This window comes from Varanus komodoensis, unplaced genomic scaffold, assembly GCF_004798865.1.
Source record: "Varanus komodoensis strain SLA01 unplaced genomic scaffold, ASM479886v1 scaffold16, whole genome shotgun sequence".
NCBI classification, from domain to species: domain Eukaryota; kingdom Metazoa; phylum Chordata; class Lepidosauria; order Squamata; family Varanidae; genus Varanus; species Varanus komodoensis.
In genome coordinates, this window is record NW_025335468.1 from 10510320 (window position 1) to 10537867 (window position 27548).

The following is a 27548-nucleotide window of genomic DNA, read 5'->3' on the forward strand; positions in this document are numbered from 1 at the left end:
GCATTTCCCAGCAAACCATGCTCACTGAGGAATGTTGGGAGTTGTCAAGCTTTTTTCTTTCTAACATGCATAAGATGATGCCCTTAAACACTTAATTGACAGCTGCGTTCTTGATTGTGACGAGAAGTGGACCAAGAAAAAGATACATTGCAGTTAGTAGGTAAGATATACTCCCCCCAAACTCTCACATACAGCCAGGAGGGCGTGGATCGAGGGTCTTCACACTGACTGCTGAAGTGCGGGTCAACTCAACCCATTTCGCAACCTGACACCAAATCATAGTGGCAAAAATCATCGGGAAGTTCCACACTGCACTTTCCTCCCAGTCTGAACCACAGTAACTTGGTGCTGCCCAGTGGAAACGGGTGCATGGCTTGGGAGCGTGGGAGTATTCATTGGTCTCTCAGCACTTTGGTGATAGGCTGTACCAAAGGTAGGCATGACCCGCATTGCAGCTGTAGGGATGAAGGCATCGGCAGACTCTGCCGCTCTGGCTGGAGGTGGTGGGCAAGTAACTTGATAGTCGTGTGCACATGTACACAGAGGCAGGTACACAGAGACACATGTTGAAATACAGGGGAGCCTGTAGGCTTCAGTGTAAATAAATATTGTTCCCTGATAATCCACCAAGTTCATAGTAGAAATGCCAACTTGCTAATGTTTCAGGTCCATACCACGGCCTTCGCTCACAGCAACCAAAGAACCTCTCATTTAGGGTGCATCACTGGTAATGCTTCTTTCGATACAGTGATTCCTCTTGAGATTTTGGAGGGGAGCCGAGGAGGAAAAGCTGACTCCAAGTTCATCTCAGACCATTTTGGCATAGCAATGACAGCAGGCCTGACAAGCAGGTGGTTTTCTTGGCCCATTAATTCAGCCAACAAAACTGGTGACTTAGACTCTGAGAACACTCAAGTGTTCTTCCGCGTCCATGTTCTGATGCACTGAGGTTATGCATGCTGGAAACTGTCTGCTAGAAAAGTGGATTAACCATAGATCATTATCTGCTTTTTAAAAGAGTTTTTCACTTCCCCCCATCCCTTGCATGCCTGAGAAGATCGTTGCATTTTGTTGTTGCTTTTAAAGTCTGCAGAACAAGTGATGCTCTGCAGGATTCACATTCAGAAGAAAGGCTTTGAATGGCCTACCAATCAATGGTTGTATAAATCTGGAATTCAGACTAGTTTCTCCCAGGGATAATACATGCTCTACTATCCTTACAAATCCCCACAAGTGTTCCTGCATTCTGTCATCTGAACTGGGCCCTGGGGATTCCTTGTGTACTAAGACGAGTGTTTCACAGTTGTACCGTATGCACAAAAAGCAGGGCTTGGTCAGACAGTTCTGAGGCTCATTTTCAATTGACCTGACCCATTCAGTGTGGAAGGTGAGGCTCTTAACCCCCAGGGTATTCCTAAGCCATCTTTTTTTAAAATATTGTCTAGAATGGAGCCTTCTCTATCTGGAATGTTCAGCACCAGCTTCAGCGTTACACAAATACAGAGAAATTTTAGAGAGGCTTCCTGAAATTTCCATGATGGAAAAGGTCAAACAGTAGGTTCTGTAGGAACAACCTACACTTCCAGTGTGGCTTCTACACTCCAGCAAACTGAAAGTGAGGACAGCCAGCTAAATGCTAGCAAAACTGCTTCGAGGAAGCAAGATCTGCAATTGTTAATTTGCTCAAAAAGTCAGAGACACCCTGGGGGTGAATGCTGCTACAGAGAGCTTCTCTTCTACTTCCTCTTCCGGAAGATCTCTTCGTCTCTGCTCTCCACAGCAGAAAGTGCAATGAGCATCTGAGCTGCATAGTATGTGGCCATGATGATGACTCGCGAGTAGGGCACAGGGAAGCAGAACTTGTTGACGGCGATGGTTAGGTCTGACACCATGAAGAGCACTGAGCCGATGCAAGCTGAGAGCTTGGTCCACGTCCAAAGGTCATTGCACAGCTGCACCCCGGCCATGGCCCGCCATCCCATGAAGCCAATCAAGGCAATGTAGACGGCTACCAGGTAGGTAAACGGACCCGAGAGGTAGGCATACAGGAAGGTGTAGCAGAAACTCGACATCAGGGCCATCACAAGGCCAGCTTTCAGGTCTAATGGTTTCATCCCATATGCCGAGGAGTACAGGATGTGTGTGATGGCAAACATCAGCAGTCCTGGGGAACAGAGAATTGATACAGTTGGTACGCGGGTGAATGGGGAACTGAGCAGCCAGCATATATTGCAACAGTCATTTTAGAACAACATGAATCAAAACCAAATGGAAAAAAACCATATATTGAAAGAATATTTTACCTCCAGTCTGCTTATATGGGTGCTGGTATTAATCCAGCTAAAAAGGCACCACCCAGGTGCAAAAGGGAATATTGGTCCAATCAGAGTATCTCCAAGGTTTACAAAAGAGGAATAATGTTTTAGGAAAAACTCTGGCTCAAATTTGGAGAATATGATGGGTATGCAATTGGTGCTGGGTTCAATCCCTGGCATTTCAAGTAAGGGCTGGACATATTCCCACCTGAAACTGGGGAGAGCTATTGCTGTCAGTCAGTATTGACAATGCAGGGCTAGAGGGATGGGTAGGACTCCTCAGTGTAAGGCACCTTCCTATGCAAGGCAAAGGAAAACAAGCAAGCCACTCAAGAGGGTGTAAATACGACTGAATGAGGACTGAGCACGTTGACTGCCCATTGAATTCTGACTGGGTGCTGGGAGAGGGGCATGAAAACCAGCTAGAAGGGGAAATGGAATGCAGTGGCTGCAAAAGGAGGATGGAGGAAGAGACTCAGATTGGAGGAAAATGGGTAGAGAGAACCTTCCCATTGTCTGGATAGTTCCTTCCCTGGGTTCATACTACAGCAGGACCTCTGTATCCCCTGGCTTGGCCACCAGGTTTTTAGCTAACCATGGTTGACCTCAGCCCAAAATAGACATTGTAAAATGTTGTAAGGTAGCAAAGGAAGTCATAAAGTGCTTCCTATACGTGAAGATTCTTGATTGAATAGGGAAAGAAAAAAATCATACGCTGAAGTAAGAACAAAACAAATATGAAAAAAGTGTTCACTATTATCCATGGTTTCAGGCATCTGCTGGGGGGCTTGGAACTGATCTGCGTGGATACAGGGGGTCCTGCTATACTGTCAAATGTCCCCAGGAATGGACATAAAAGCTCCCCATAAAATCAGCAGGAAATACACACTGGGCGCCAGTATGTCTTCCCCAAAGAACTCCAAATACGCAACCAGTCCTGAGCATGGAATGCCGATTGACTAGGATACAGAGAGATGCAACGCAGTAGCCAGGCGAGGGGCAGTCCGCATTTTAACATTTTGCTGAAGGATCCTGCTTGTACTAAGTGATCTAGAAGGAGCAGCAATGTTTTCTTCTTAAATGTTACAGAGAACATTCAGAAGTACTGATGATTGGTCTCCCTTGGTGCAATGAATTCCCTGGAAGTTTCATATATGCCATTATGTAAAACACAGGCAGATGGTAAGCTGCATGCAAGGACTTCTTAATTGTGCCAAAGTGCTCATGGAGAAATAAGCCTACAGGAAGTAGCTGTATTATTGTGATCTATTTTTCATTCAAGGTGGCATCATCACTAAGAAGCAAGTTTTTAAGTCCTCCTTGTAGAGCAATCGAATTGTATTTCTGGGCAGTACAGTGGTACCTCGGTTCATGAACAAAAATTTCAGAAAAATGTTGCCTCCATTTGCAAACTCCACATCGGGTGACGACCACGATCGCGGCCATCTTCCTTGCACGAGCACGATCGCAATTGCAGCCATCTCCCCGCTTCCCAAGCACGATCATTATTGCATGATTATTGTTTGGACTCTCCCTCCAAACAATAACATCACCCCACCTAGGTTAGTGTTCTCTACTGTACTGTACTTTGTTCCCTTTGTTTCAAATTTTTGTGATTAAAAAAATATTTACAGAACAGATTAACCTTATTTACATTGAACCTTATGGGGAAATTTGACTTGGCTCACAACCAGAGTCGTGGAACGGATTAAGTTCGTGAACCAAGATACCACTGTACTAGAGCGTACGAGTATTGAGAAAACTAGAAGGTTAATTTCTAAATCAGTGTATCTGGATTCCAAAGGCTTTATATTTCAAAATTCTAAGAGTACAATGTTAAGATTAGATTGGAGGATTCCATTTACACTCAAGGCCATTTTAAGATGCAATTTAACCTATGAGAAGAATGCTAGTAAAATATTTTACTGGTAACACAAGTATTTACATAAGCCCTTCGTATTGAAACAAATTTAGGGAGCAATCCTATTCAGGTTTAGACTGAAAAAATCTATGTTGGCTGGGTAGGCCTGCAGTTCTAGGCTCTTTTTCAATATAAACTTGCATAGGATTGAGCCCTGAGGTGAATAAGTTAGGAGATTGTTTCTCTCAAAGCATCATTGTGATATCTTCTTGGACAAATGGCAGTTTCTGCCTTCCCATTGTTGAGGTGAGAGCTGTTCCTTCAGACAAAGCTACACTGCATGTTTGCAAAGTGCAGTGCGCACTGCTGATGCTGAATCAATAAATGCATCGTGATGATGATGATGATGATGATGATGATGATGATATTGCACACATGTAATACACCCTGACAGGAGGAGCAGCTTTGGGATGGGGCTTCGGAAGGGAGTAGGGGCTAGTGGGAGAGGTTGCTTACGTCTGTCCCCCACAGGTTTCCAAACGTACCTGCCACAGGCTATACCTGAGCTGGGAGCTGCCAAATGCTCTTTCAGGAGCCCCTGGGTGAGGGGAGGCCCATTCAAAACAAGGGTAAAAAAAGCTTGACACTTCAGCACTTCTGATACAACCAGGCCATTCTTTCTCACCACATTTTCCACTGTGAGGAGCTGCACTGTGAGGAGCAATTTTGTGCTCGTTGAACATTGGCTGCAGACACACTGGGAGGTGTGTGAGTGTGTGTGTGTGTGGGGGGGGGGGAATCAAGGGCCACGTTTTGAGACAATGCCCTGAAGCTCATGGGCATCCTCCCAAAGAGGATGTGATTTTAAAAATAACTGGGGAGAGTTTTTAAAAGTCTGCTTTGCAGGAAGGTATCTTGCCCTTGCAAAGAACAGCTCTGGCCTTTGTAGGACCAGGCCTGCAGTCCTGACACAGCTTGGAAACCAGATCCTGACTTCTCAAGACACTCAAAGAGTGCTGTGTCTGCAGAATATGACAACAGCCACTGTGCTGCTAATCTCACCAACTCCCTCTTCTGCCTGCAAGGCGAGTGGAAGCCAGACGGGAAGGATTCCCCTCCTCGCTTCTCTGAACCATGTTGTGCCTTGGGCCACTTGTCATATCCCATCTCCTTTCAAATGATAGTTACTTAGTGGGAAAAAGAGTCAGGCACCAAAGGGAACGAAGCAAGATGTAAGGGCAGTTCCTAGTTCTCTTCAAGCACCAAGGCTTCCCGCAGCCCATTTTGGGCAACGGATCCCCCATCCAGGACATCCAAGCTGTCTTGTTAGTGTTTGCACTTCTTTCTCTGTAGTTTTCCAGAAAGCTGAAAATACTCCTTTTAGAAGCAGGCTGGTAGATACACTGAGGCTGGAGCAAATAATAACTTTCAGGGAAGGCTGTATGACCAAACTGGGGTTGTCTGGGGTGTGCAATCTGTTCTTGCTATTGTCTATTGGATAGAGCTAGTTATTACAGAAAAACAAAGGCCTGCTCCCCAAAATGGCACCCCTCTTCATAGCTCCTCCTGTCTCGCCCATAAGCTGAGGCAAAACTGAGAGCCAGTGTGGTGTAGCGATCTGGATTCCCGCTCAGCCATGGAGCCAGCTGGGTGACATTGGGCCAGTCACAGACTCTCAGCCTAACCTACCTCACAGGGTTGTTGCTGTGGGGTAAGACTGAGAACAGGAAGAGGATGCAATCCACTCTGAGTTCTTTGGAGCAAAAAAACCCCCTATATCTCTGCCTTTTTTCTAAGTTCAGTTTTGGTTCATTTTCATGGGCCATCCTGTGTCTTCTGCACTGTCTAGTTCAGCCTTTTGTTTACAAGGTTTCCAGGTCTTTGTGGTGCTCCAAAAAGCTGCAAAATTTGTTCACCAAAAGTGAAAGTAGGACAAAAGAAATGAGTGTCTGCATGCCACATGAAATGACAACTTTATCATGCTATCTTCAGCTCTTGGTGAAAATGCTTTCTGTCTCCAACCTAAAATATAGGCTACATGCTTCTGCGAGAGACGTCCATCATTCCATCATATGCCCTCATTCACAGAGAGTTACAGGGGATCTAGATGTCATTTTCTGCCTTTGGTCAACCTCCCATGCTTCTTCACTACCTCCATTATTTTGTGTTTCCACAGAAAATGGGAGAAATGGAATATCTGCACAGTGCTACTCGTAGCTCTAGGAACGGGCCTGGTGGAAGGTGAGGAAAAAGATCTGTTGGCAGTAGCTCCTTCCCTATCCTGTGCTCCTTTACCTTTACCACCACTTTTGTGGGCACCTCTCCTTGTTTTGTGGGTGGACCAGCCCTGACTAGGAACCACCTGTATAGAAGTACCCAAAGTGAAGGAGCCAGAACAGACGGCAGAATCCTCCTGGCAGACATCAGCATTATTCCCACACTTAATCATTTACCAGACAGAACCATATATTTACAGTACATTTATCATTCACGACATGCGCCCTGAAGGCTCAGTTGACAAGAGTGATACACCCACTGACCGTGAATGAAGTAGCCTTGCTCTTGCCAGATGAGGAATGCATCTCCCACAGCTGAAAATATCAGACCAGCAAAGATGCCACAGGCGCTGCGATGGGCCATCAGGAAATTGATCCCATGTGCCAGCAGGAAGACCCATAAGCAGAAGATGGGCAGACACTTGATGAGGGCACTGAACCAGGAAGGGCTGGATGTTGGCAGCCAAAGCACAAAATAGACACAGGTGGCTTTAAAGAAGGGCACGAGCTTGGGGCCTTCACTCTTGACCTGGAAGAAACAGGAAATCGGGTTGTGAGCAGGGCTGTCAAATCTGCTGAGGCCGCATGGGGCCTGCACACTCCCTGAGCCAGGAACGCCTGTTTCCCTGAGCGTCAACAGTCTTGCTGACCACCAGCAATTACAAGAACAAAAGTTTCTTGAACTTCGACACGCTTCTCCTCCTCCTCTTCTCTGCAATGTCATCAGCTGTACAGTCTCAGAAACCCCTGCCAAAAATAAGGGCTCAAGAGATTTGAAGTTTATTCCCTGTAAAGCACAAAAGCCTTTAAGAAACCAATCTTGCTCATTACTTTGGCTTTCACAGGTGATGTTTTTAGGGCTCGTTCCCCTTCCCATCCCACAGGGATATGTGTATAACTGTACATTCTCACACCATGCTGTTTCTGAAGGTGATAGGCACACCCCCTTTTCAATATATTTGATTATTTATTATTCACATTCATATGCTGGCTTGTTTGCTAAGTAACTGGCCCAACTTGGATGGTGGGTAAATGAGCAAGTGCACAAGAGAGAGCCTTTCCCATTGTGGCCCCATACCTCTGGGATGGGTTGCTATTGTGAATTCACTTGGTCCCATGGTTACAAGCTTTTAGGAGGACCCTGAAGACTTACTTGTTTTCTTTGACCTTTTGCTGAGTATATTTGAGTAGACTCTTCTAGGCCTTTAGCTGCAATTGTGTTTTAGATTCTATTCCTGTCCAAGCTAGACATCCTACTGCTGGAGTTAATTGATTTTATTTATTTTTGGATGTTTCATCATTTATAAATAGGATTTTTATGTAGGGGAGCTTATTATTTTAACATTTATTTATGTATTTGTTACTGTTGTGTCCTGCCTTTTGCTTCCTGCAAGGAACTCAAGATGGCTTGGGAAGTTCTCTCCCTCTGCATTTTATCCTGTCCGTTAGCTTAGGCTGAGAGTCAGTGACCAGCCCAAATCACCCAGTTAATTTCCTAGCTATGCGGGACCAGCACCTGGATCCCCCAAGTCCCAGGCCAGTGCTCCAGGCACCATCCCACACTGGCTCTTTCTGGTGTAAGCTGCCTTGGGAAGGCTTTTGCTCATAAAGGCAGCCTAGGGGTAGTTTAAATAAATAGCTGTCAAGGTGGTTCTACTATGAACATCTATTGGGAATCTGCCTCTGATTTAGTACTATGTGGCAGGTGGGACACAGCTCGGAAACAAGCATGGAGAAGGTCCTTCCAGGTTCTGTTCCTGGCCCCTCCAGTTAAAAAAAAATGGTAAGAAGAGCTAATGGTTTGGAGTGTCTCCATGCCCACCAAATGCTCTTTGCTCCTTACTACCAGGGGAACATGAGAAGGCTCTGTAGGCCAGGTGAAAGAGCCCAGCAGGCCAGGAGTTCTCCAGCCCTGGTGTAGACAGACTGGATCAGAGATGTACTGTGCTGGTTGATGGTGGGGATGACTAAAAGGGGAAATGCTATATGCACCCATCCAGTTGCAAAATCAATGGTATGCAATATGAATGTCAGAGAAATTCACACCAGAGTCAATTGAAATTGGATTTCTGTGAATCTAATCTGCAGATTCTGCCACTGACTGACCTCTTCGTGCAAGTACACATTTACAAACAAAGGAATGAGCAGGAGGCAAATTGAAAGACAATCGACCATCTCCAAAACACAGATGTATTTCATACAACTGTAAATCCACTTGCTCATACATATTTTTCTTGAGGATAAAAAGAAAACCTCAGAGTTTATTTGATTTTCCTGTATGGAAGCCTCCTGGATGCTTCTCTGGGCTTCTTCAACCCCAATCTTAATCAAGTTTGCATACATGTAGATGACCCAACACAGACAAATGAATTTTAGCTTTAGAGAGCCCATGCTAGACCAGTTTAGGGATGATCCTGTATAAGCTGTGACACACTGAGTGGAAGTTGCAGAGCACGGCTGCATGGGCAATTGGGTTCCAAAGCTTCAAAACCAAGACCAAGCATGAGGATCCTTTCCGCTTATCCTGTCCTAGACTTTCCTATCATAGTGACAACAAGCTGTACTTGGTATTTTTATGCTAATCAGGCAGCGCATACCCGGCGCATGCAAGGGGATCTCATGCAAACAAGGCAGTGCATAGCCCACAATTTGCTCTCTGTTGCCCTCCATACAAATCTCATCAAATGTTCTATAGCTGCAACACTGAGCATACAGAGGATTTATTTTTCCGTAACCATGCACAGGATCAGGTTTAATATGTTTACACTGTCATAAACCCCCAGAAGGGCACTACATCATCGGCACACTGGGAGCCAGTTAAATGTTCAGAACAAGCATGCAAGGCAGACTTCTTGGTTTGCAAACTGCTTTCCAGGAAAAGCCGCAATAAATATAATCACAGGAAAGAGTTGAAATTGAACACGGCTCTGAGCAAAGCAAGAGAATCCTAAGAATGCCCCCACCAGCCTGAAGCAATTGCTTAATCTAATCCGGTAGTATAGTGCAGCAGTTCGTGTTGATTTATCAGAAGCAACATGCTTCTATTTGGCACTAAAAATAAACCCAGCAAAAATTCCATACTGACCTCCTCCAACTGCTACCATTTAGCAGTGGCATATTGGCAAGAGCCTTAATTGATCTGCTCATTTAGTGTGGTAGGGTTTCTTCTTATTTAAAGCCCATTCTTCGGTCTCTAAAAGTAATGTAGCAATTGGATTGAGGTACTTAGTGCTTCCAAATGACGTGTTCATCATGCAATTCCCCTGCTGTATTCATATAATATGGGGTAACCACCCTATGTTTTCTTACAGCTTCTGCCTTTTTTCTTTCCACCCAAATCTCCTATGGAGGAAGAGACAGAATTGCTGCATAAGGTCCTGTTCCATTTGCACAGGTCATCCTGTGTCTTCTCTAATGTCTAGTCTGGCCTCATTTCCAGGGTTTCCAGGTTTGTGCAGTGCTTGAAAAACGTACAAAATCTGTTCACCAAAAATGGAAATAGGATAAAGGAAGTGAACGTGAGCCAAATGTAATGACAGCTTTGGCAGGCTGCCTTCCATTTTTGGAGGAACTACTTTCTGCCTCGATCCTAAGGATTAGGCTAGTTGCTTCCAGAAGAAGCTCTGACTGTGCAACCACACTGCCTCATCCACAGCATGTGCAGGGGGCCTCGATGTCACCGTCCTCCATCAATAACCCCCATGTTTCCCGGCAACTTCTATCCTCTTGTCTTTTCCCAAAAAATCCCCCATGAAGGAAAACACTAAATTGGTGCTCAGTGCCTTTCACTTTGCTAGTGCTGGAGCCAACCCACCATGGAACGCTCTGCTCCACATAGTCCAGCCCAGTGACCATAAACAACATATGCAAATTGATCAACACAAACCGCAGTGTACATATGCCTCTTCCCCCCTCTTGGGAGGGCTGACTTGTGCAGATATCCTTGAGTTCTAGACTTTTCTTGCTGGTGTTGGGAAAATTTGGATAAATCCTGGCAAAAAGGGGTTGCTTAGATGTGCCTTTCTGTGATATAATCAAACCTGCACCCCTTTCTCAGAAAGCACCAGCATTCAAGCCAGGTCACTGTTTAGTGCTACTGTTATGTTAAGAAGATGGCATTCTTAGCTGGACAAAGAAGCTGCTGGAAGCTAACACTGTTAGTGAGGAAATACCTGTGTTCTCATCAGCTGCAGAAAAACTGAAACAGTGGTGTCCATTAGTTTCTGAATGGATCCACCTAAGCATCTAGTCCCACAGAGGCAAGCCCCTGTGGATTGTAGTTGTCAAACCAGATTTCCTGAATGGTTCCTCCATCAGACACATTTGCATGTTTAAACAGGATCCAAACTGCAAAGAGATCTACTCAATTGGCAGGTCAATATAGCAATCAGTAATGTTTTCCATTCTATTGTTACTAGTATTTCTGATTGGTTTAGAACATTATGTCATGCCTAAAGACATCAGGATGCGATCGTACTAACATTATCTGGACACTTAACAGTCTGTATTGGTGTGTGTGACTAGCAGGTTATAAAAGTGTCTGTACATGGGCTGTGATTTTGTAGTTGGTGGTGAGAACCACTCCCTGGTAGCTTGCTGTCATAAGTAACTGCAGGGGACCTGGATGATCTTTCAATAAAACAGCTGGGGTTCAGGGCAAAAGGGGTCTTTCCTGACTGAACCTGCTTATTCTTGTTGCGGCTGCCATCAAGGCTTTCCCGACACTGGAGATGAAGAGGCAGGCTGGTGCTGGTGGTGCGCTTGCTCTGATGACTTGCATCCAAAAGGAAGGCCCCTATTTGTCCAGCCAGCCATTCCTCCCAAACAAGGCATTCCACTCCTTGTCTCCTCCTGACTTTCTTGTTTATATCCAAGGTTAACTTTTGTGGCTTCCCAGCATATCATTCCTCAGTGGGCTTTTTGTCTGGAGAGAGTACTGCCCCCTTCGTTGTCTGTTTTAAAGAGTGTTTGCATTTCTACAAAGCCGTGCCTGCAGATGCCAGCCGCCTGTTTCTCAGAGGCTTTGCTTTGGGCCCAGTTCTGGTGGCACTTACCACCTTAGGACACTATTAGCAGGAGTGACACTCTTCTCTAAGGCTAACTGGCAGGATATGCCCTTCTCCCAGTAAGAACTGTACAGTCAGTGGAGACGGCGGAAGCTGTGAAGGATTTGATCAACTGAAGCGTTTTTCCCACATCAGCATTGCCTGATGAGAGAGAGTTCATATACCCAGCTGGACTATGCGCACAGTTCTACCAAGTTTTCCAGCTGGTCGGGTCACAAGACAACCTGCTCTGCGCCCGAGCTCTGTACATGTTCTCAGCCCTCAGCTGGCCCTGCAACTCACCGGAGAGCCTTTTGTAATCCTCCTGAGCCTCCCTCCTCAGCTGACTGAAGTAGCAGAGTTGGCAGCCAGCAACGCTTGACTTTTTAAGGGGCAAATAGGAAGCATTTGCCAGAAGAATATAATTAAACCCTTGGCAATGCACTGCTGTTTTACTCTATTTGGCATCCAAAAGCCAGAAGCAAAATCCACCCCCACTTGGCACTACTGCCAAGGTGCAAAGACAGTGAAGGAGTCATGGAGAATTAATCAAATGGGCATTTTTTAAAAGGGGGCACTAACTCTCAAAGGAGGCTTGAATTCCTTCACAGCTGTACACTAGGGCATATCCTAATGAATAAATACTTGAATGAAAAGGCTATTCATGGAATAAGATTATTTCTTAAATAGCTGTATACAATGTATTAGGGAATTCCAGATTTTTTTTTAAGGGAAACTTGCTAGCAGTACCAAAACCTGGAAGGTTTCATTGCTCCTTAATTTTTTCCTCCTAGACCTTCCCAGATGAGCTAGCTGGACAAATCTGGGGGTTCTCCATGCATGGATGGCTCCCTTGCACCCAGAGTCCCCCCACACGACAAGTTAGGTTAAAATATCAGAAATACATATGATTTGGTAAAGCAGCTCAAGCCATCATAGGGACCAGCAAGAGGAGCTGGGGATGGCCAGAGAAATAATTAATTTCTCTACTCTGACTTAAGGAATGTATGAAATCAAGTCCTGACTACCCATTCCGAACCTCAGCACAGGGAACGGTTACAATGGTTGTTATCATATCTAGTCACCCATGGAAAACGTGTGGTCTGAACAGCACCAAACAGGGCAATCCCGCCCATGTCTATTCAGAACTGAATTCAGTGTGACACCAATGGGACAATCCTTGTGCTTTGAGAGTGTTGTGCAATGCCTGGTGTCAAGTCAGGGGCCAAATACACACGCACACGCACACACACACACTTCCCCACCTATCCACAGGTCAAGTACCAGGCCGCAGCAGCTACACAAGAAGCAGGGCTACACAGCAGTCCATGTGGTCCAAGGACTGCTCACTGACCCCAAATTACCAGACTGTAGCTTGAGTCAATATGAACCATGGAAGATATTATAACAGTGATTATTCAAAAGCACCAGGGCTTTCCTACATAAACACTCATTTCCTGTCGTAAGTTGGAAGAAAAGAAATTAGAATACAGCAGAGGAGCACCAGCTCTAATGGAACCCTTAGCAAGGTTGTATATTCTTAAACAGAGGAATAAAAAGGAACACTATTATTATTATTATTATTATTATTATTATTATTATTATTATCATTATTAAGCATATTATATAATGAAGGGTACATAAACTTGTGCATGTTTAGGCAAAAATATGCTAAAAACAGTCAGAACTTTATTCTGTCTAAATATGCATAAGGTTGTGCCCAAAGCAGTTTTAATTAGCATTTGTGCTAGAGAGAGAACACACCTAAGTTTAGTAATAGTTTTGATAGCGCTGTGTAGGAAAACAAAAATGCCATAAATATCTATCCATTCTGATTCATTAAAAATGATTGAAGACAAAATGTGTCAACTGTTTGCAAGCACAACAAATATTATAATTCTGGAAAAACCTTATGCAATATCATAGGCAGATTTCAGTTAATCATGACATTTAGATATAATCAGGCAGGAATGAACAGGTCTGTAACATTTTGCATGCCCTGCCAGTGGTTTCCAGGCAATCCTCCATGCACACTTACCTGGGAATACGTGCCCCTGAACTCATGAGACTCCTGAGCAGTCACACACTGGCAGTCCCTTTGTTATAGATAAATGGCCTTGAATTATTGCCTAGCATGAGACCCCTTTAAAACCCCTCATGCTGCCTAGCCCGAGACCCCTTGATTTTATGGCTGCTTGTGATATATAAAACTTTATTATAAGAGACAAAATGAGCCACAGGTTGCCTCTGAGATCCCATTTGCCTGCATCAGGTGTGGCCACATTCTAGTTTTTAAGGGTTTATACCCATGGATGAGCAAAGCTGGCTGAGGCGTGCATGGAGTGGCAGGGCACTTTTTCTGTCTAAACATGCCCAGGATTGCATCCTCAACTGATGTGCTATCGCGATAGGACGGGCATTTCATACAGGAACTTTAATGGCTGTTGGCGCCCTGAGTGGACTGAGTTACAAAGGCCCTGGCTCTAGCCTCCCAGCATTGCTTTGGGCATCACCAGAATTTAGGCTCACATGATATATACATAATGTGTGTAGCTAGCCATGCCCTTTTAAATTATTCACTGGAGAAGGAGAGATTCAGTAATGAATGTGTGAATCATTGATTATGAGCAGATCTTAGAAACTAGACTCCAAAGCACTAAGTTCCTTGTATTTCCAGAAGTCCATAAAGTTATGCTAACACTTTAAGCTTTAGTGAGGCTGATGAAGACACCAATGATGATATGTGAGACAGTTTTCTGGGATTCCTTATTGGAATTCCCTATCTTGGGAGAGTGGGTACCCTGATATACAGTATGCTACTACCTATTATTTCTTTCCTGTAAGGTAACTCTTCTTCAGTCCATTGAGGCAGCCAATTGCTAGCAGCAAATTTTGATTACAAAGCTAGCAAATCAGCTTTTCTTTGTTTTAGTACCTTTAAAAAAACCTAGATTTTCTCCCTCAAGGCACCAAAAAAAGAAAGAAGGAGAAGGAGAACCCAGACCCCCAAAAACTGTAAGTCACTTCTGGTATCCTTAGCCTGACAAATCCAGTATTCTTAACTGGCACAAAGACATTGGAATGGATCTTAATGAAGATTTTCAAGCTTCAAAGCACAAATTCTCCTGAGACAATTATTTATATCACAAAAGAACACAGATTGTACATTACCAAAGGAAAAGAAAAAGGCACCATTTCCTTGGGTTTCATGGCCTTCCAGTTTTTGCCTCACAAGCACTAGCTGGCTGAAGGCTAATAATAATAACATGCAGAGATTTTAGGTCACCGCTTCAATTAGTCTGATACTGAGCTTTGCAGGGGTGTGTGTAATGAGAGGAAGGACAAAGCCAGTCCCCTCATCCTTGACAGGTTCAGGGGCATGTCTGTCCTCCCACATAACCAAGATCACATCTATTTGGACTTTCTCAAACTACAGTAGAATACGATACATGGCAAGGAGTCGCCTGCTAGGAATCTCAGAGTTGCAAACTTCAAGGCAAAGTGAGGGGGGTGCCACTTAGGTGATGCAGCCAAGTGGAATGAGGCTTCTTCAAAAAGCTGACTCGAACTTGCACCCCACTCCAAGGGATGTCACTCCTCAGACATGTGTAAATAGCAATCATACTTATTGTGCATAATTTTTACTGCATGACAGCCCCGTGTGGAGGGTTAATTTGCATACTCTTTCTGAATGGAATACTATGGGTTGACTTGGTATGAAAGTATAATTTCTTTTAGCACAGTTTGAATAGCTGGATATTACAGTGCCCTGACTATAATCTCCCTCAGAATACCAGCCAAATAAATCAGGAACATTATGTATTGTTATGATAAAAAAATGCATTGCAAACTAGTTCTGTTTCTTTTCTGAGAATGTATTGTCTGTGACAAAATGTACTGAAATGAGAGTAACTTACTCCATACCACTACTGTAGCCTTATTTCTAATACAACAGTGATCGCTTGGTAATTATAGAAACATAACAGGTGGGAATCCTTAGCAAGAAAGAATACTTGGGGACAGCTTGAGGAACAAGAGCCAGTTTGCACAGTTGGTGTAACTGCAGCCAATTCCCCATGTTCTGTTAAACAAAATTAAGAAATTAGCTGCACCAGATTGTAGTATCACATCTAGTTAATTCCACTCCTAGGAAAACTCAAGACAGACATGCCTTCTTGAATAGCAGGGCATTGCTGAAGGGGATAGCAGTGTGCCCCAGTTCCCCATCTGCGGGGGTACATGGGCAGGAGGGTGTTTTTGTGCTCATGTCTGGCATACAGGTTTCCCATGGGAGCTGGTTGGCCACTGTGTGAACAGAATGCTGGACTAGCTGGACCGCAGCTCTGACACAGCAGGGGTCCTCTTATGTTCCCCCTTCCCCCGTTATTCCATGCGCTGCTGTGCTAAAGTGTATGTAAATACTTTTATTTGGATAACCTAATCCTTGTGGGGTACTGCAACTTATTAAAGGATTAAATAACCTGTGGACAATGCACAAACAGTAAGACAAGGTGGGGGTGCAAAGGCACTCTGTCCAGCTGGTGGGCTTCTCACAAGTGGCCGCCTGTCCACCCACTGAGAGCCAGCTCACACTTTATGCTATGTAGTAGCTGAGATCTGTCTCTTCCCCCTCCGCCCACCCCATCCCAGTCTAGTAAAAGCACATGCAGCCTCCATTTAGATGGGGACACTGCACTCCAGGAGGGGAAAGTTAACCCTTGCCCACCCTCTTTTCCTTGAATTCCCCCACCCTGACAATATGTATGTAAAAGTGTGTGTATGTGAAAAATGGGGGGGAGACCCCCTCCCCACCCCCACTGACTCTAATAGAGGCTTTCCCTCCTTAAATCACTCACTGGATGGTTTTCAAGGGGAAATGCAGTGGTATGAGCTTTCAAACCCTCCTTCCAGAGTGTGGTGGTCTTGTGTGCCACAAATGTTTTAGTTTTGCTCCATAATATTCTGCCTGCTAGGAGCATACATATATGCATGGGCCAAAAGCTAGCCATTATCCAAGGCACCTTTCCAAGCACCCAAACTAAGGAAGGGCATTTTGACTACTCTCTTTCTCTTGTCTAGTAAAGCACAGGGATTCTTATACCTTTAAGCTGCAATTGTCAAACTGCAAAATTTCAGAGGGAAGTGTTATTATTCATAAGGGTGTCCATTTGAGCCTTCATATAATTTTCTTTTTTGCTACCCTGAATTCTGACTCTTAAGACACTAAACAAGTCATCGCTTCATGCCCTAACATGGTGTCCACATCATATCATGTGGTGGTGATCCCTAGAAGAGGTCATCCTCAACACACACACACTTTTGCATTTATTTGCTTTTTAATTTATATAAAAATAGTGATCAAGTTTATTGAACTTTCTCTGTGAGCCCCCACATGATAGGACACTGTAATTTCAGGAAGCCTGGAATTAATTCTCTAGTCCAGCTTTCAGGAGTCAATAAATTAACTTGGGCATGATACGGCTAACCTTTAAAGAAGGCGGCCGTCAGCTGCTCCTGCCTGCCTCAGCTGCCAGACCTATCAGAGCGATTGCAGGCTGTTAAAGCCAGCTAAACAGGGTCTTTCAGCAGATTATCCACAGTGCTGACTAGACCCTGGATTCTCCCACATTCATTGCACTGAAATGTCAGGAAATACAGTAGCTAACAGCCCAAGTACAGGCTGTGTTGGCTTGCACCTGAATGTTCTCAGGTTGGCATCTTGGTTCTTTGCCATCATCAACATAATTTGAAGTACACCAGGGGCACGAGGAAAGCATTCTGGTTTCATACCACACACAGCTGGCAATCATGGCACGGCAGGCCCCGTGTACCTCCCAGGCCACTTGGGAGAGTCTGCTGCACCTTATGAGGAGGGCTACATGAGAATGTCATTTTTGCTCACAAAACATATGGTCTGCCCCATGCAAAACATGCAGTCTGTGAATGCGAGCATAACGATGCATACACCAAAAACGTACCCAAATTGCTGTACGTGCTCTTGCTTTGATTTGTGCAACTTTCAATTAGTGCAATTAACTGTTGTGCAAATTTCCCCCATAGGCTGAATTAGTCCCACTCTAGTGTATTGAGGAAAGATTCAGAAATTAGAAAATTCATGCAATTCTGTGCAAATTTCATGCTAATTGCTGTTCAGTCTGCAGTGTTTCCATTCATGAAGAGGGTGCAGCATCTACCCATGTGTTTTGAGCACAAGATGAATGACTAAACGAACTTGAGAGAATGTTAGTAATTCTGAAAAACAGTTATATATCCCTCCCTGCTCACGAGTGGCTTCTTTGCTAAGGCATGGGAGCTGCAGCAAAATGAGGAACTGGGAAAGGCCCACCGGGCACAGAACCCTTTCGAGTCTGGCTTTAGTTATCTAATAATGGAGCTCCAGCAATATATGCAGCATTTGACAGAGGAATAGTAGCCGGAGCCGTGGCCTTGCCTCCGAAGGCCTGACCAACCAACTGTAGGTGTGGGAGAGACAGAACAGGGCAGAGAGAGGGACAACCACAAAGAAAGATGAGCAAAATCCGTTACCTGTATGAAAATCACCTCCCCTAACCTGGTACCCTGCAGAATGGCAACTCTTATCAGCCTCAGTCAGCATGAACAAGGCCATTCTGGCTGGGGATGATGGGAGTCCTGGTCTGCCACAAGGACCAGGGGGGCATCAGTTTGGAAAAGGTTGGGCTAGGCTTCGTTTCAGCTGATACCGAGGTTTGGGAAGACACTGGTAGCTTCCTCCACAGACAATGTGAGAACATTGGTAAAGATGCCAACACTTGTGATACTTGAGAGTGAGTGGCAGAGAACTGATACCACTTCTGTAGTAATACAGATGACTAAGCAGTCCTGTGGCTGAAATCCTTGCCACATGATAAACAGTTCATCTGTACTCAGCCAAGGGCTAAAGGTTTACTTTCAGCACCAAGTGGTGAAACAGGGCCTCCTCCTCATCAGTCTTTTCAGTTTCTGACAACTCGTGCTTGAAAATAGCATAAATCTGTAAAAGCTAAAATTAGCAGCTGTGCTCCATGGATAACAGGAAATTGTGGCTCTGTTTATGATTCTAGCAGGCCTCTTTTCCCTTGAAGAAGGCAGGACTCTCACCTCTGCGTCAGACTGCCTCCAATGCAGCGCAAGGATCTATTCCAGAGTCTCTCGGGAATGAACTCTGACCCCACTTACACACCTAGCAACCCTAGGAGCAGTGCCAGCCGGGTTTCAGAAATATCCATAACAGGAAGTACAGGAGCCAAGTAGGGAGGATATTTTGTATAAATGCTAATTTCGGAAACCTAGAGCATTATCTGGACCCAGGAAAGTTTGCACATTGCTGCAGGAAGAGAGGTAGGTCCAATGCCTTTGCTCCCAGGTATGCCCAGCTTTCTCCCAGCACAACATTATCAAGTTGTTGTTCACTCGCTGTCACTCGGGCTCCTTTCTCCATGTCGAAGGCAGGCTACCCAATGCAATCCTGCAGATGTTTTGGCAGGAAAAAGTCCTGCAACTCCCAAGGTGGTGGCTGAGGAATACTGGGAACTATAGAAGTCCTAAGCAGGCATAGGACTGATTTCTCAATATTTTGCTGGTAGTGTACTCCTGCAGGATTATTAGGGAGATGCATGGGATAGGCAAATGCCCACAAGAATAAGCAGGAGAGGCGATGAAGGGCTCAGTCCTGTCATGATGCCTGTTAAGTCCCCAAATGTCGAGGCCTGTGGGCACTGGGTGCGGAGAAGAGACAGCAGCGAGGTGTTCTTTAGCTTCTTGTCCTCCTGGCCTGCATTTGTCCCTCTTGCAGGGGAACCCCAGGGGGACAGGAAGGAAGCTAGAGTGGCTGCAGCATACCTTACTCATGTCCTGGCCATTAAAGTCCCCTACCCTCTCTCTGAAGTTACTTTGAAGAGCAGCCACTGCAGGTTTTCCTGTACTGATGGAAAGAGGGTGGGCAGGGAGATGGTGCTCCAATTCTAGCTCCAAGCTTGGAGCTCACCCGCCGCAGCTTCAGATCTGAAAATCCAAGCTATCAGACATTGGCTCGGAGCAATAGGACTCCTTCCCTAAGTAGCTCTGCAATGGCTTCGGTGGCTATACCAGATTTGGCTCTGGTCCACTGAGCCTTAAACAAATGGATAAAGACTAATAATACTTAGGAGGCAGAGGCGGAGGAGAAACAACAACGCCTTCTTGGTGGCAGCCCTGTGATTACGGCATGAATCTCAACTGCCTGGCACCAACCTTGTTATTTTTGGTACCTTTTGTCAGCCGCTCCTTTCATTTGGCAGCAAACGATAGCTTTGTAAATCTGGTCATGGGATTTCTTATTGTTGGTTGTTAGAAGTGTATGTGTGCACTGTAGGTTTGTAGGTAAGTTGATTCTGTGTACAGTTATTATATTTTAATGGTTGTTAATATCTGCAAACCACCCACAGAGCTTTGACTATCAGGTCACATACTTGTTTGCTGTTACATGGCATCAGGTTGTCTCAGATTTTGGCCACCCTGTGAATGAAGGCCCTCCAGAATGTTTTCTCCTTGTCAGCTCTGCTGAGCTCCAGTAAATTCAAGGCTGTAGCTTCCTTTATAGAGTCAACCTATCTCAGCTCTGGTTTTCCCCTTCTTCTGTCTTCAGCCTTTTCTTGCATGGTTGTCTTCTCCAGTGATTCTTGGCCTGAAGAAAGACAGCCTCGGTTTTGACATTTCTGCTTCCAGCATTGCTTGCAGGCAAGGTTTGATTATTACACAGTGCCTAGAACAACAGAGCAGTGCTGTTGTTCATTTATTCCTTTATTACATCAGGTCATATAGAAATGTAATAAATGAATTAACAACCCTCCCAGTTTAATCCAGTTTAAAAGAATCAAGCCCTGCCTGCAGGCTTACAAACTTTAAAAGGACGCAGTTGTGGGAGTAGAATATTTGAACCCATTCATCTAATGAGAACTTTAGAAGATTATGCATTCAAAAATCAGTCACCAGGTAAATCATCACAGTTCTGAGAGAGAGACCTCATTTTCAGAAATGCTTCTAAACCTAGATAGAGTCAATCCGTACATGGAGAAACCACCAGCCATGGAAAGACCAACCTGTTCTTGCTAAGAAAAGCTGCATTCTCTTTCAAATCCCCCCATCCAAAGTCATGGTGCCTGGGTGCTCATGCAACATACTGAAGATTCAGTCCTGTGGCCACTAGATACTGACTAGCAGGCTATAGGAAACACTGGCGCTGGAGTTCTAGCTCTGACCTCGGATACGTGTTCCAGAGTTGGACCTGGAACACCACCCTTGCAATGCCTCCTCTCTGCTGTTGCTGCAGCCCCAAGGACAGAAAACAGGATATGGCTGCAGAAGAAAGCTCTCATTAACTGTTAACGAGCGGTTTTCTTCTAAAGTCAGTTGAAGTCACTGCCCTTGAGCTGTTGATGGTGTGCCATAGTCCATTTATAGAGCTGCCTGGGATGAGGCTGCCTGATCCCAGCTCTACCACTACTACCGTTACTAAAAAAGGAGCCATTTTTGCAGAGCAAAGGGGAGACTGGCTGGGTCGCACCACTTCTGCCACCCTCTTTTCGTACTACAGAAGATGTGTTAATGAAGGAAAGGCGGAATGGCTCCATGATGGCTTTTAACTGGTAGCATGTGAGCAGTCCATGTGGACGTACCTTAGGGGTCCATCATATTGGTGCAAAAATATGAATTAAAAAAACTCTAGTTCTGTTTACTTAAATAATGTGAGGTTGTTTTCAAGTGCAACTTTTAAAATAGCCGGTTTAAATTTCCAGAAGCATTTCTAAAAGTGCACACCTTTCTTCCCAAACATGGAAATGCAAATATTTAAAAGTGTGCAAATATTTAAAAGCATGTAATGTTTTAAGTTTTTTAGCTGTGCACATTTTGCAAACACAAGAACATTTGGGAACTTGTGAACATTTTTGGAGAACATTGCACTCCCGTTTGCGTTATGGGTTTTGAAACTGGGGCATTTTTCAGGGGATCTTGATCTGAAACAATATTTTCATACAACCCTAGTCACTGCTAACTTTTTCCACTGGTGAGTGTCACAGATCAGCAGTGCCATGGTTCTGTAAGTGGAAAAGAAACTAGGCGAAATAGTGCGGCCAAATTCTGTTTTGCCCTTAATAGCTTTCAGACTGAATCATGCACATGTTAATTATATGACCTTTCCCTTACTTCCCCTTAGGAAGGATCACTTCCCCATAATTTAGAAAAAAGGTTGAACAAACAAGTGGTAATCTATGCCTCAAGAGATCATAGTCAAACACCATTTCCTAAAAGTGTTTAGTCATCACACAATAATAAAGGTTTCGGCAAGGGGCGGCATAGAAATGTTATAATAATAATAATAATAATAATAATAATAATAATAATAATAATAATAATATCAAGTATTAAAAAAAAGATGTGGCTACTATCCAAAACAGCAGTTCTGTGTTGCATTTGCCTTTCTCTCCATATTCAGTACAACTGACTCCTGTCATCATCACCACCACCACCACTGCCAAACAAGGTTGGATATCAGTTCTGATTTCTCACTCAAGGAAATCGCGTTCAGCCATGAAAAGCCCTTCTGCAGTGGATGTGTTTCCTGCTATAGAAGGGCACCTCTGGGTCCAATCAGACATGTGTCTCTGTCCCCATCAGCTGGAGTGCAGGTGGTAGCACAAGGAGGAGGAAAAACACATCACATAAAGACATGGGGACTCAAGGTACCTGCATTGTTCTTTTTCATTCTTAGAATTGCCTCTCTTTCTCCAAGGAGTTCACATCAGCATCATGCAAAACAACAGCTCAAAAACACATATAAATGCTAAGCCAACCTAAAATAAGCTCTTGCTTCAGTAGCACCCTCCCTCCAGGGGTGGGAAGGCTTGTCTCTTACATCCTCCAATGTTCTGCACCTCAGTCTTTTAAACACTGAGGTGAATAAAATGAAAGCCCTCTAGAACACCCCGTCCTTGATAACCCCGCTCAGCATGTGTAAGCTCAAGGTGGAGAAAGAATGGAAACATCTCATAGTTGGTCTTCTGTTTCTTCTTCTGGCTTTGACTTTTCCTTAGCATTCATCTTGCCCTTCAGTTCCCCTGAACATACTAGTAGCCACTGCTGCAGCTAGCCTGATGTTGTGGCCTTGGAGCTTCTCACATTCTGCCAGAAGTGCATTGATGGTTCTTCAACCAGGAGTGGGTCAGTCAACTAAGGGATGAGGAGTGCTTGACTGCAGGCAAGACTGGCCTGCAGAGCTTCCTTCCAGGCTCTCTTCAAGCCCTCGACCACAACTATCAGCATTAAAGAAAGGCAGCCGCTTTCCAGCACTGAAGAGGACTGTGCTTCCTCCATGCACAGGGAGGCAGGAACAATCGCTCCCTGCCTTCTCTGCATGGAAGAGGGACCCCTGCGACATGGCACAGGCCCTCTGAAAAGGGGGTATCATTAGACAATCCACAGCTATGGCAGATTATGATGAATCAGGATGGGGAACTTTGCAATGGCAACCTTCATTTCTTCCTAATAGTTGTATCCTTGGGGAAGTAAAAATATCCTTCACCTACTGAGAGGCACAGTTGGAGTACCTTAAGTGCTTGGCCTTGGCCCTGACATCAGATGATGTCCTTGGCCATATCTGTTCCTTCTCCAGGCCCCATCTTCTGAGTGGGGTATGTCCTTCCTGGCGTACATCCTGGATATTCTCCCATGTTTACCAGATGGGAGACTGAAACTACAGGCTGCCCAAGAAAAACTGAGAAAGGACTGGGTTTTCTGTGCAACCCTTAGCAGACAAGCCACAGCTGAAAAGGAAACAGAACACACGGGTCTCTTGAGACGCTACCCAAAGGCAATGCTCCTTCTGCTTTTTATGTTCCTAAAGGAGCAAACAAGGGAATCCCAGCAGGCTGCCTGATACAGTCTTCCAAGAAAACGCCAGAATTTAATTGATACTCAGAACATACAAAAAGCTGGATGAAAAGACTACAGAGTACAACACCTGACTGTGCTTTTCCATCTAGGGCAGAGGAAGCTGATCGCCCTCCCCTGCCCAGACTTTTATTATTCTTGCCATTTTGTTTTTCTTTTCTGTCCTGCGTGCTCACAAAGTGTAACGAAAACAAACAAACAGTTTCAGCTGGAAGGCTACATCTCCACGACGGCACAGCCATGGCACTCCCATCAAAGACTGACCAGGTCCATCCAAGGATACTGCCTTGATGGCTTAGCTGCAGCAAGCAAAGGGGGCTGAAGACTCACGAGAGAGAGACAGAACAGCTCTTGATGCCAACCCAAAACCAGCTGCTTAAGGAAATCTCTTCTTTTTCCTTTCCTTTTTGTGGTCGAGAAAACTTTTGTTTGTGATGTGACAACAAAGAATATAGATGTTCCCATATTAATAATTAGATGTTAGCAATATAGCATTCCAAGACATAAGCTATAAGGGAACCAGAGGGACCTGCACATCCTTTAGCTCAGGGCTGGGCAGGTTTGTCTGCAGTGCCTGAGAACTTCATGATCAGCAGTGCAGCACCACTGATCTGGAAGGAGGCCTGGGACGAGAGAGGCTGGCCAAGGTGCCAGGCTGGTTTGCATGGTCATGAAGGGAAAAATAAGCCATGGTGGCTCATCTCCCCTTCCACACATACCTGCCACATGCCAGAGGATTAGCATTGGCAAGGCAGGAGTGCTTTTCACCTGCTTCGGCTGGTGTATCAGCTGTGTTCCTGCTTGGATGAAAGGAGCCTTGCTATAGTGACACTGGTGACCTCATGCCTGGATTACTGCAGTGTGCTCTACATGGGGCTGCCCTTGAAAATGGTCTGGACACTGCAACTTGTCCCAGACTGGGCAGCGCACCTGCTGACCAGGACTGGTGTCCGTGAACGTATCACTCCGGTCCTGCACAAGCTACATTGGCTCCCTGTTGCCATCTGCACCGGATAACAGATAACGCCCTAAGTGGCTTGGGGCCAGGGTATCTGAGAGAACGTCGAACCCCAGACACGCCACCCTGATCACTGAGTTCATCATCAGAGGCCCTTCGCCAAATCCCTCCCCCAGTGAAGCAAAAGAGGAGATGGCAAGAAGGGCCTTTCCATAATAGCGCCCCATCCATGGACCTCACTCCCTTCTGAGATTCAGCTGGTGCCAGCTCCTTGTTCTGTATTCTAAAAACCTCTCTCTTCCACAAGCATTTCAGTGAGGGAGCCATTTCATTTATTATTTTAGTGGCCTCATGATTTACACTGAGCCCACTGTGGGTTGTTGCTGTTTGAGCACCTTTAGGGCAGCTGGCAATAGCAGTCACACAGGAAAGGGGCAGTTGCCATTCTTGTTGAGAACTTAGGATCTGGTTCCTGCTGCCCACAATGAGGGCGAGTCACCCATGTTCAGATGACAACATAACCCATCCTTGGTACAACCATTCCTACCACAAGCCATAAATTACCATTTTTTCTTGTTGCCCAGTTTGGGCTCATACAGCATGACAACCCATTGTGGGTAGCAATCCACAATGGACTGTTGCATCATGCATATTTATTTATTTAAAACATTTTTACCCCATCCAATATGGAACAACGTCTCAGGACAGCTTAAAATAATTATCATACATTACCATTATACTTGCCTGGGGTTCGTTCATCTGGTACTTACTTTCCTACCTCCTCTCCAAAGCTATTTTTACTAGGTCTCTGGGTATCATATGCTTTATCAGGTAGGCCAGTCCAATAACTCTTCAGCTGAGCAATAAGCTGCAGCTAATTTTAATAGTGCACCCTGCTGGAAGGCAATCCTGTGACCCCAAAAGCATCTGAGGGGCCCCACACAACTTCAGATTCCCAGGCTGAGGTTGGAGACAAGAGTCCAACTCCAGGAGGGGCATTCCAAGACAAAATTAAAAATGCCCCTTCCTTCTAATGAGTGGTAGAAGTTTCTCATTAAATTGTAAGTCCTTTGAAAGATGCCTGGTAAGATTTGGGTTAATATGCAAATATATGCAAATATAATTAATCAAACACATAAAAAGGAGGTAGCCCAACAACTAATCATCATCTACTGGAAGCACTAACTTTATAATTATATATAATTTACTGCTTCCCAAATTTACTGTTTGCCCCCTCACCCCTTGTCCAGTTTCATTTGTCTGTTGTATTTTGATAATGACTACTTTGAGGCGCCATTGTCCATCAACATTCAATGGAGTTCTTTGAATCTAAACCTAAAGTGGGACAAAATGCATACATGCATGTTGGGATGATGCTGGAAGAAGAAAACCAGAGTCATTGTGATCTGCAAAAGGGAGTCAAAGGCCAGTCCTTCCAACTGAATCTGAATCCTACAAACCTCTCTACATGTGGGAGGAGGGGGGGAGAATATCATGGTCAGGTCATAAGATTGCAATCTCTAGTATGGGGATGGGATACAGTGGGGGGCTAGGAGGAGACCCAGGAGCAGGCTCTGGAGGTGGGGGGATGAACCCAGCAGGAGCTGGCAAACGCAGTAGAAGGCTGTGGGGAGACGCAACAGGATTAGGAAAGGCAGAGGCACACACATCTCCCGCACCTTGTGCCAGGCCTGAAAAGCAGATCTGACAAATACAAGACGCAATTTCAGGTTTAATTGTAAGGCTGGGGCTGTGAGGCACCACATTCTAAAAGGGCCACTATCAACAATACCAGGGAAGGGAAGAAAAATCTTGAAACAAATTTGGGATGTGGGTTATACTCAGGATGATTCTGGGTCTCTACTAATCCCCCAAAACAATACATAAATAATCATGGGTGATTCTGTCTTGAAGGCCAATTTTTGGTTGATGCCTTATTGTTGATAGCTAAAAAAAAAAATCAAAACAAAACCTTGAATAAAGTAGTTCAAAACAAGAGCAAGAGGATCCAAATGCATGTTACCACAAGGATATGGAGGTTATTTTCCCTTAACCTCTATCTGCACTACTCCATTCATACCTGGTAGAGGAGACCGACCCCTGAAGCAAAATATATGATCTTTTTCTACATCAGTATCACCCTTAATAGGATCTGGGTTGCTTGCCTGCTGGATGTTTTCCCTGAAATAGACACAATTTTGTCCTATTTTTATGGAGATTCCAGATGACATCACTGCTAATCTGTGGCATTTCGGTGTTTTCCGTGATGTCCTCCTTTTATTTTCCTCCCAAACAGGATTTGTGATTTAAAAAAAAATTGCAATGTAATTGCAACTCTGGCCTTCCTACTATGTACTGGCAAAGTACATTTGAAGGTCATTCTGAAACTGGTCCTTATTAAATAAGCTGCTTACTTCTGTCTGGTTCTGCCTTTTGTTTAATAGATTTCTGTTCCCAGGGATGAAGAACTTTATTTACTGGTTTCCTGTTTGCAGCCAGAGACAACATCTAATGCTGCATGAGCAGACTTGTGCATTGCGACTTCCTCTTCCTCCTCACGGCAGCCTCCACACTCTACCAGAAGCAACCCTGGAGGGCTCTCAAAGTCTTTGGGACAGATTTGGGAGTGACGCAGAGCACTACTGAAGAAGGGAGATCCACTCAGCATGTGGACACCATTCCAGTGGCGGATGGCCATAGCTGGTTCCTCTCAGAGCCCTTGCTCATGGCATTTATTATAATTTTAAGACTCACATGTCATTATTTCTTTTGAAACATACTGGGACTTTAAACATTCCTACTTTGATTTCAAATTAATAATGAAGAACTAGAAACCAAAATTAGAGCCATGGGGTGTGTGTGTTTGTTTTTAGAATGGAAAGATCAAAGGGGGAAAATGTGGACTGGAAAACAACAGGAGTGGTAAGCTTAAGCCCCATGGAGTTCAAACATGTATTTGAGTTCATTCTGAGCCAAACTGTTTCTGCCCTCCAGATGCGCACCTCTTAAAGCTACTTTGTCTTTGCAGAAAGAAAAACACAATAGACTTGCACTCTGAAATATGCACTTGCACATATTGTACAGTTAGCTTGTGGAACATGATTCTCTCTAAGGACGTCGTGCGGTTTTTGCTAATTGATATTCCCG

General features: G+C 44.7%; 1 protein-coding gene across 1 annotated transcript; it reads right to left on the reverse strand.

Moving 5' to 3' along the window:
• Positions 1–27099, reverse strand: TMEM86A (transmembrane protein 86A). The gene is made up of 3 exons (XM_044426091.1): positions 26880–27099; positions 6717–7199; positions 1–2164 (listed from the first exon to the last, which is right to left on the reverse strand). The coding sequence occupies exons 1-3, from the start codon at positions 27097–27099 to the stop codon at positions 1737–1739; spliced, it is 1131 nt and encodes a 376-aa protein (XP_044282026.1). The 3' UTR covers positions 1–1736.
• Between the last annotated feature and the right edge of the window lie 449 nt (positions 27100–27548).

What these genes read in the sequence shown, in the direction of transcription:
- TMEM86A (XM_044426091.1), bottom strand. Translation starts at nt 27,099, where the DNA reads ATGGCCATCCGCCACTGGAATGGTGTCCACATGCTGAGTGGATCTCCC. An exon ending in TGGCTGCAAACAGGAAACCA is followed by an intron (nt 7,200 to 26,879) that starts GTAAATAAAGTT and finishes TATTTTTGGCAG; the next exon opens with GGGTTTCTGAGACTGTACAG. An exon ending in GCAAGGCTACTTCATTCACG is followed by an intron (nt 2,165 to 6,716) that starts GTCAGTGGGTGT and finishes TCTGTTCCCCAG; the next exon opens with GACTGCTGATGTTTGCCATC.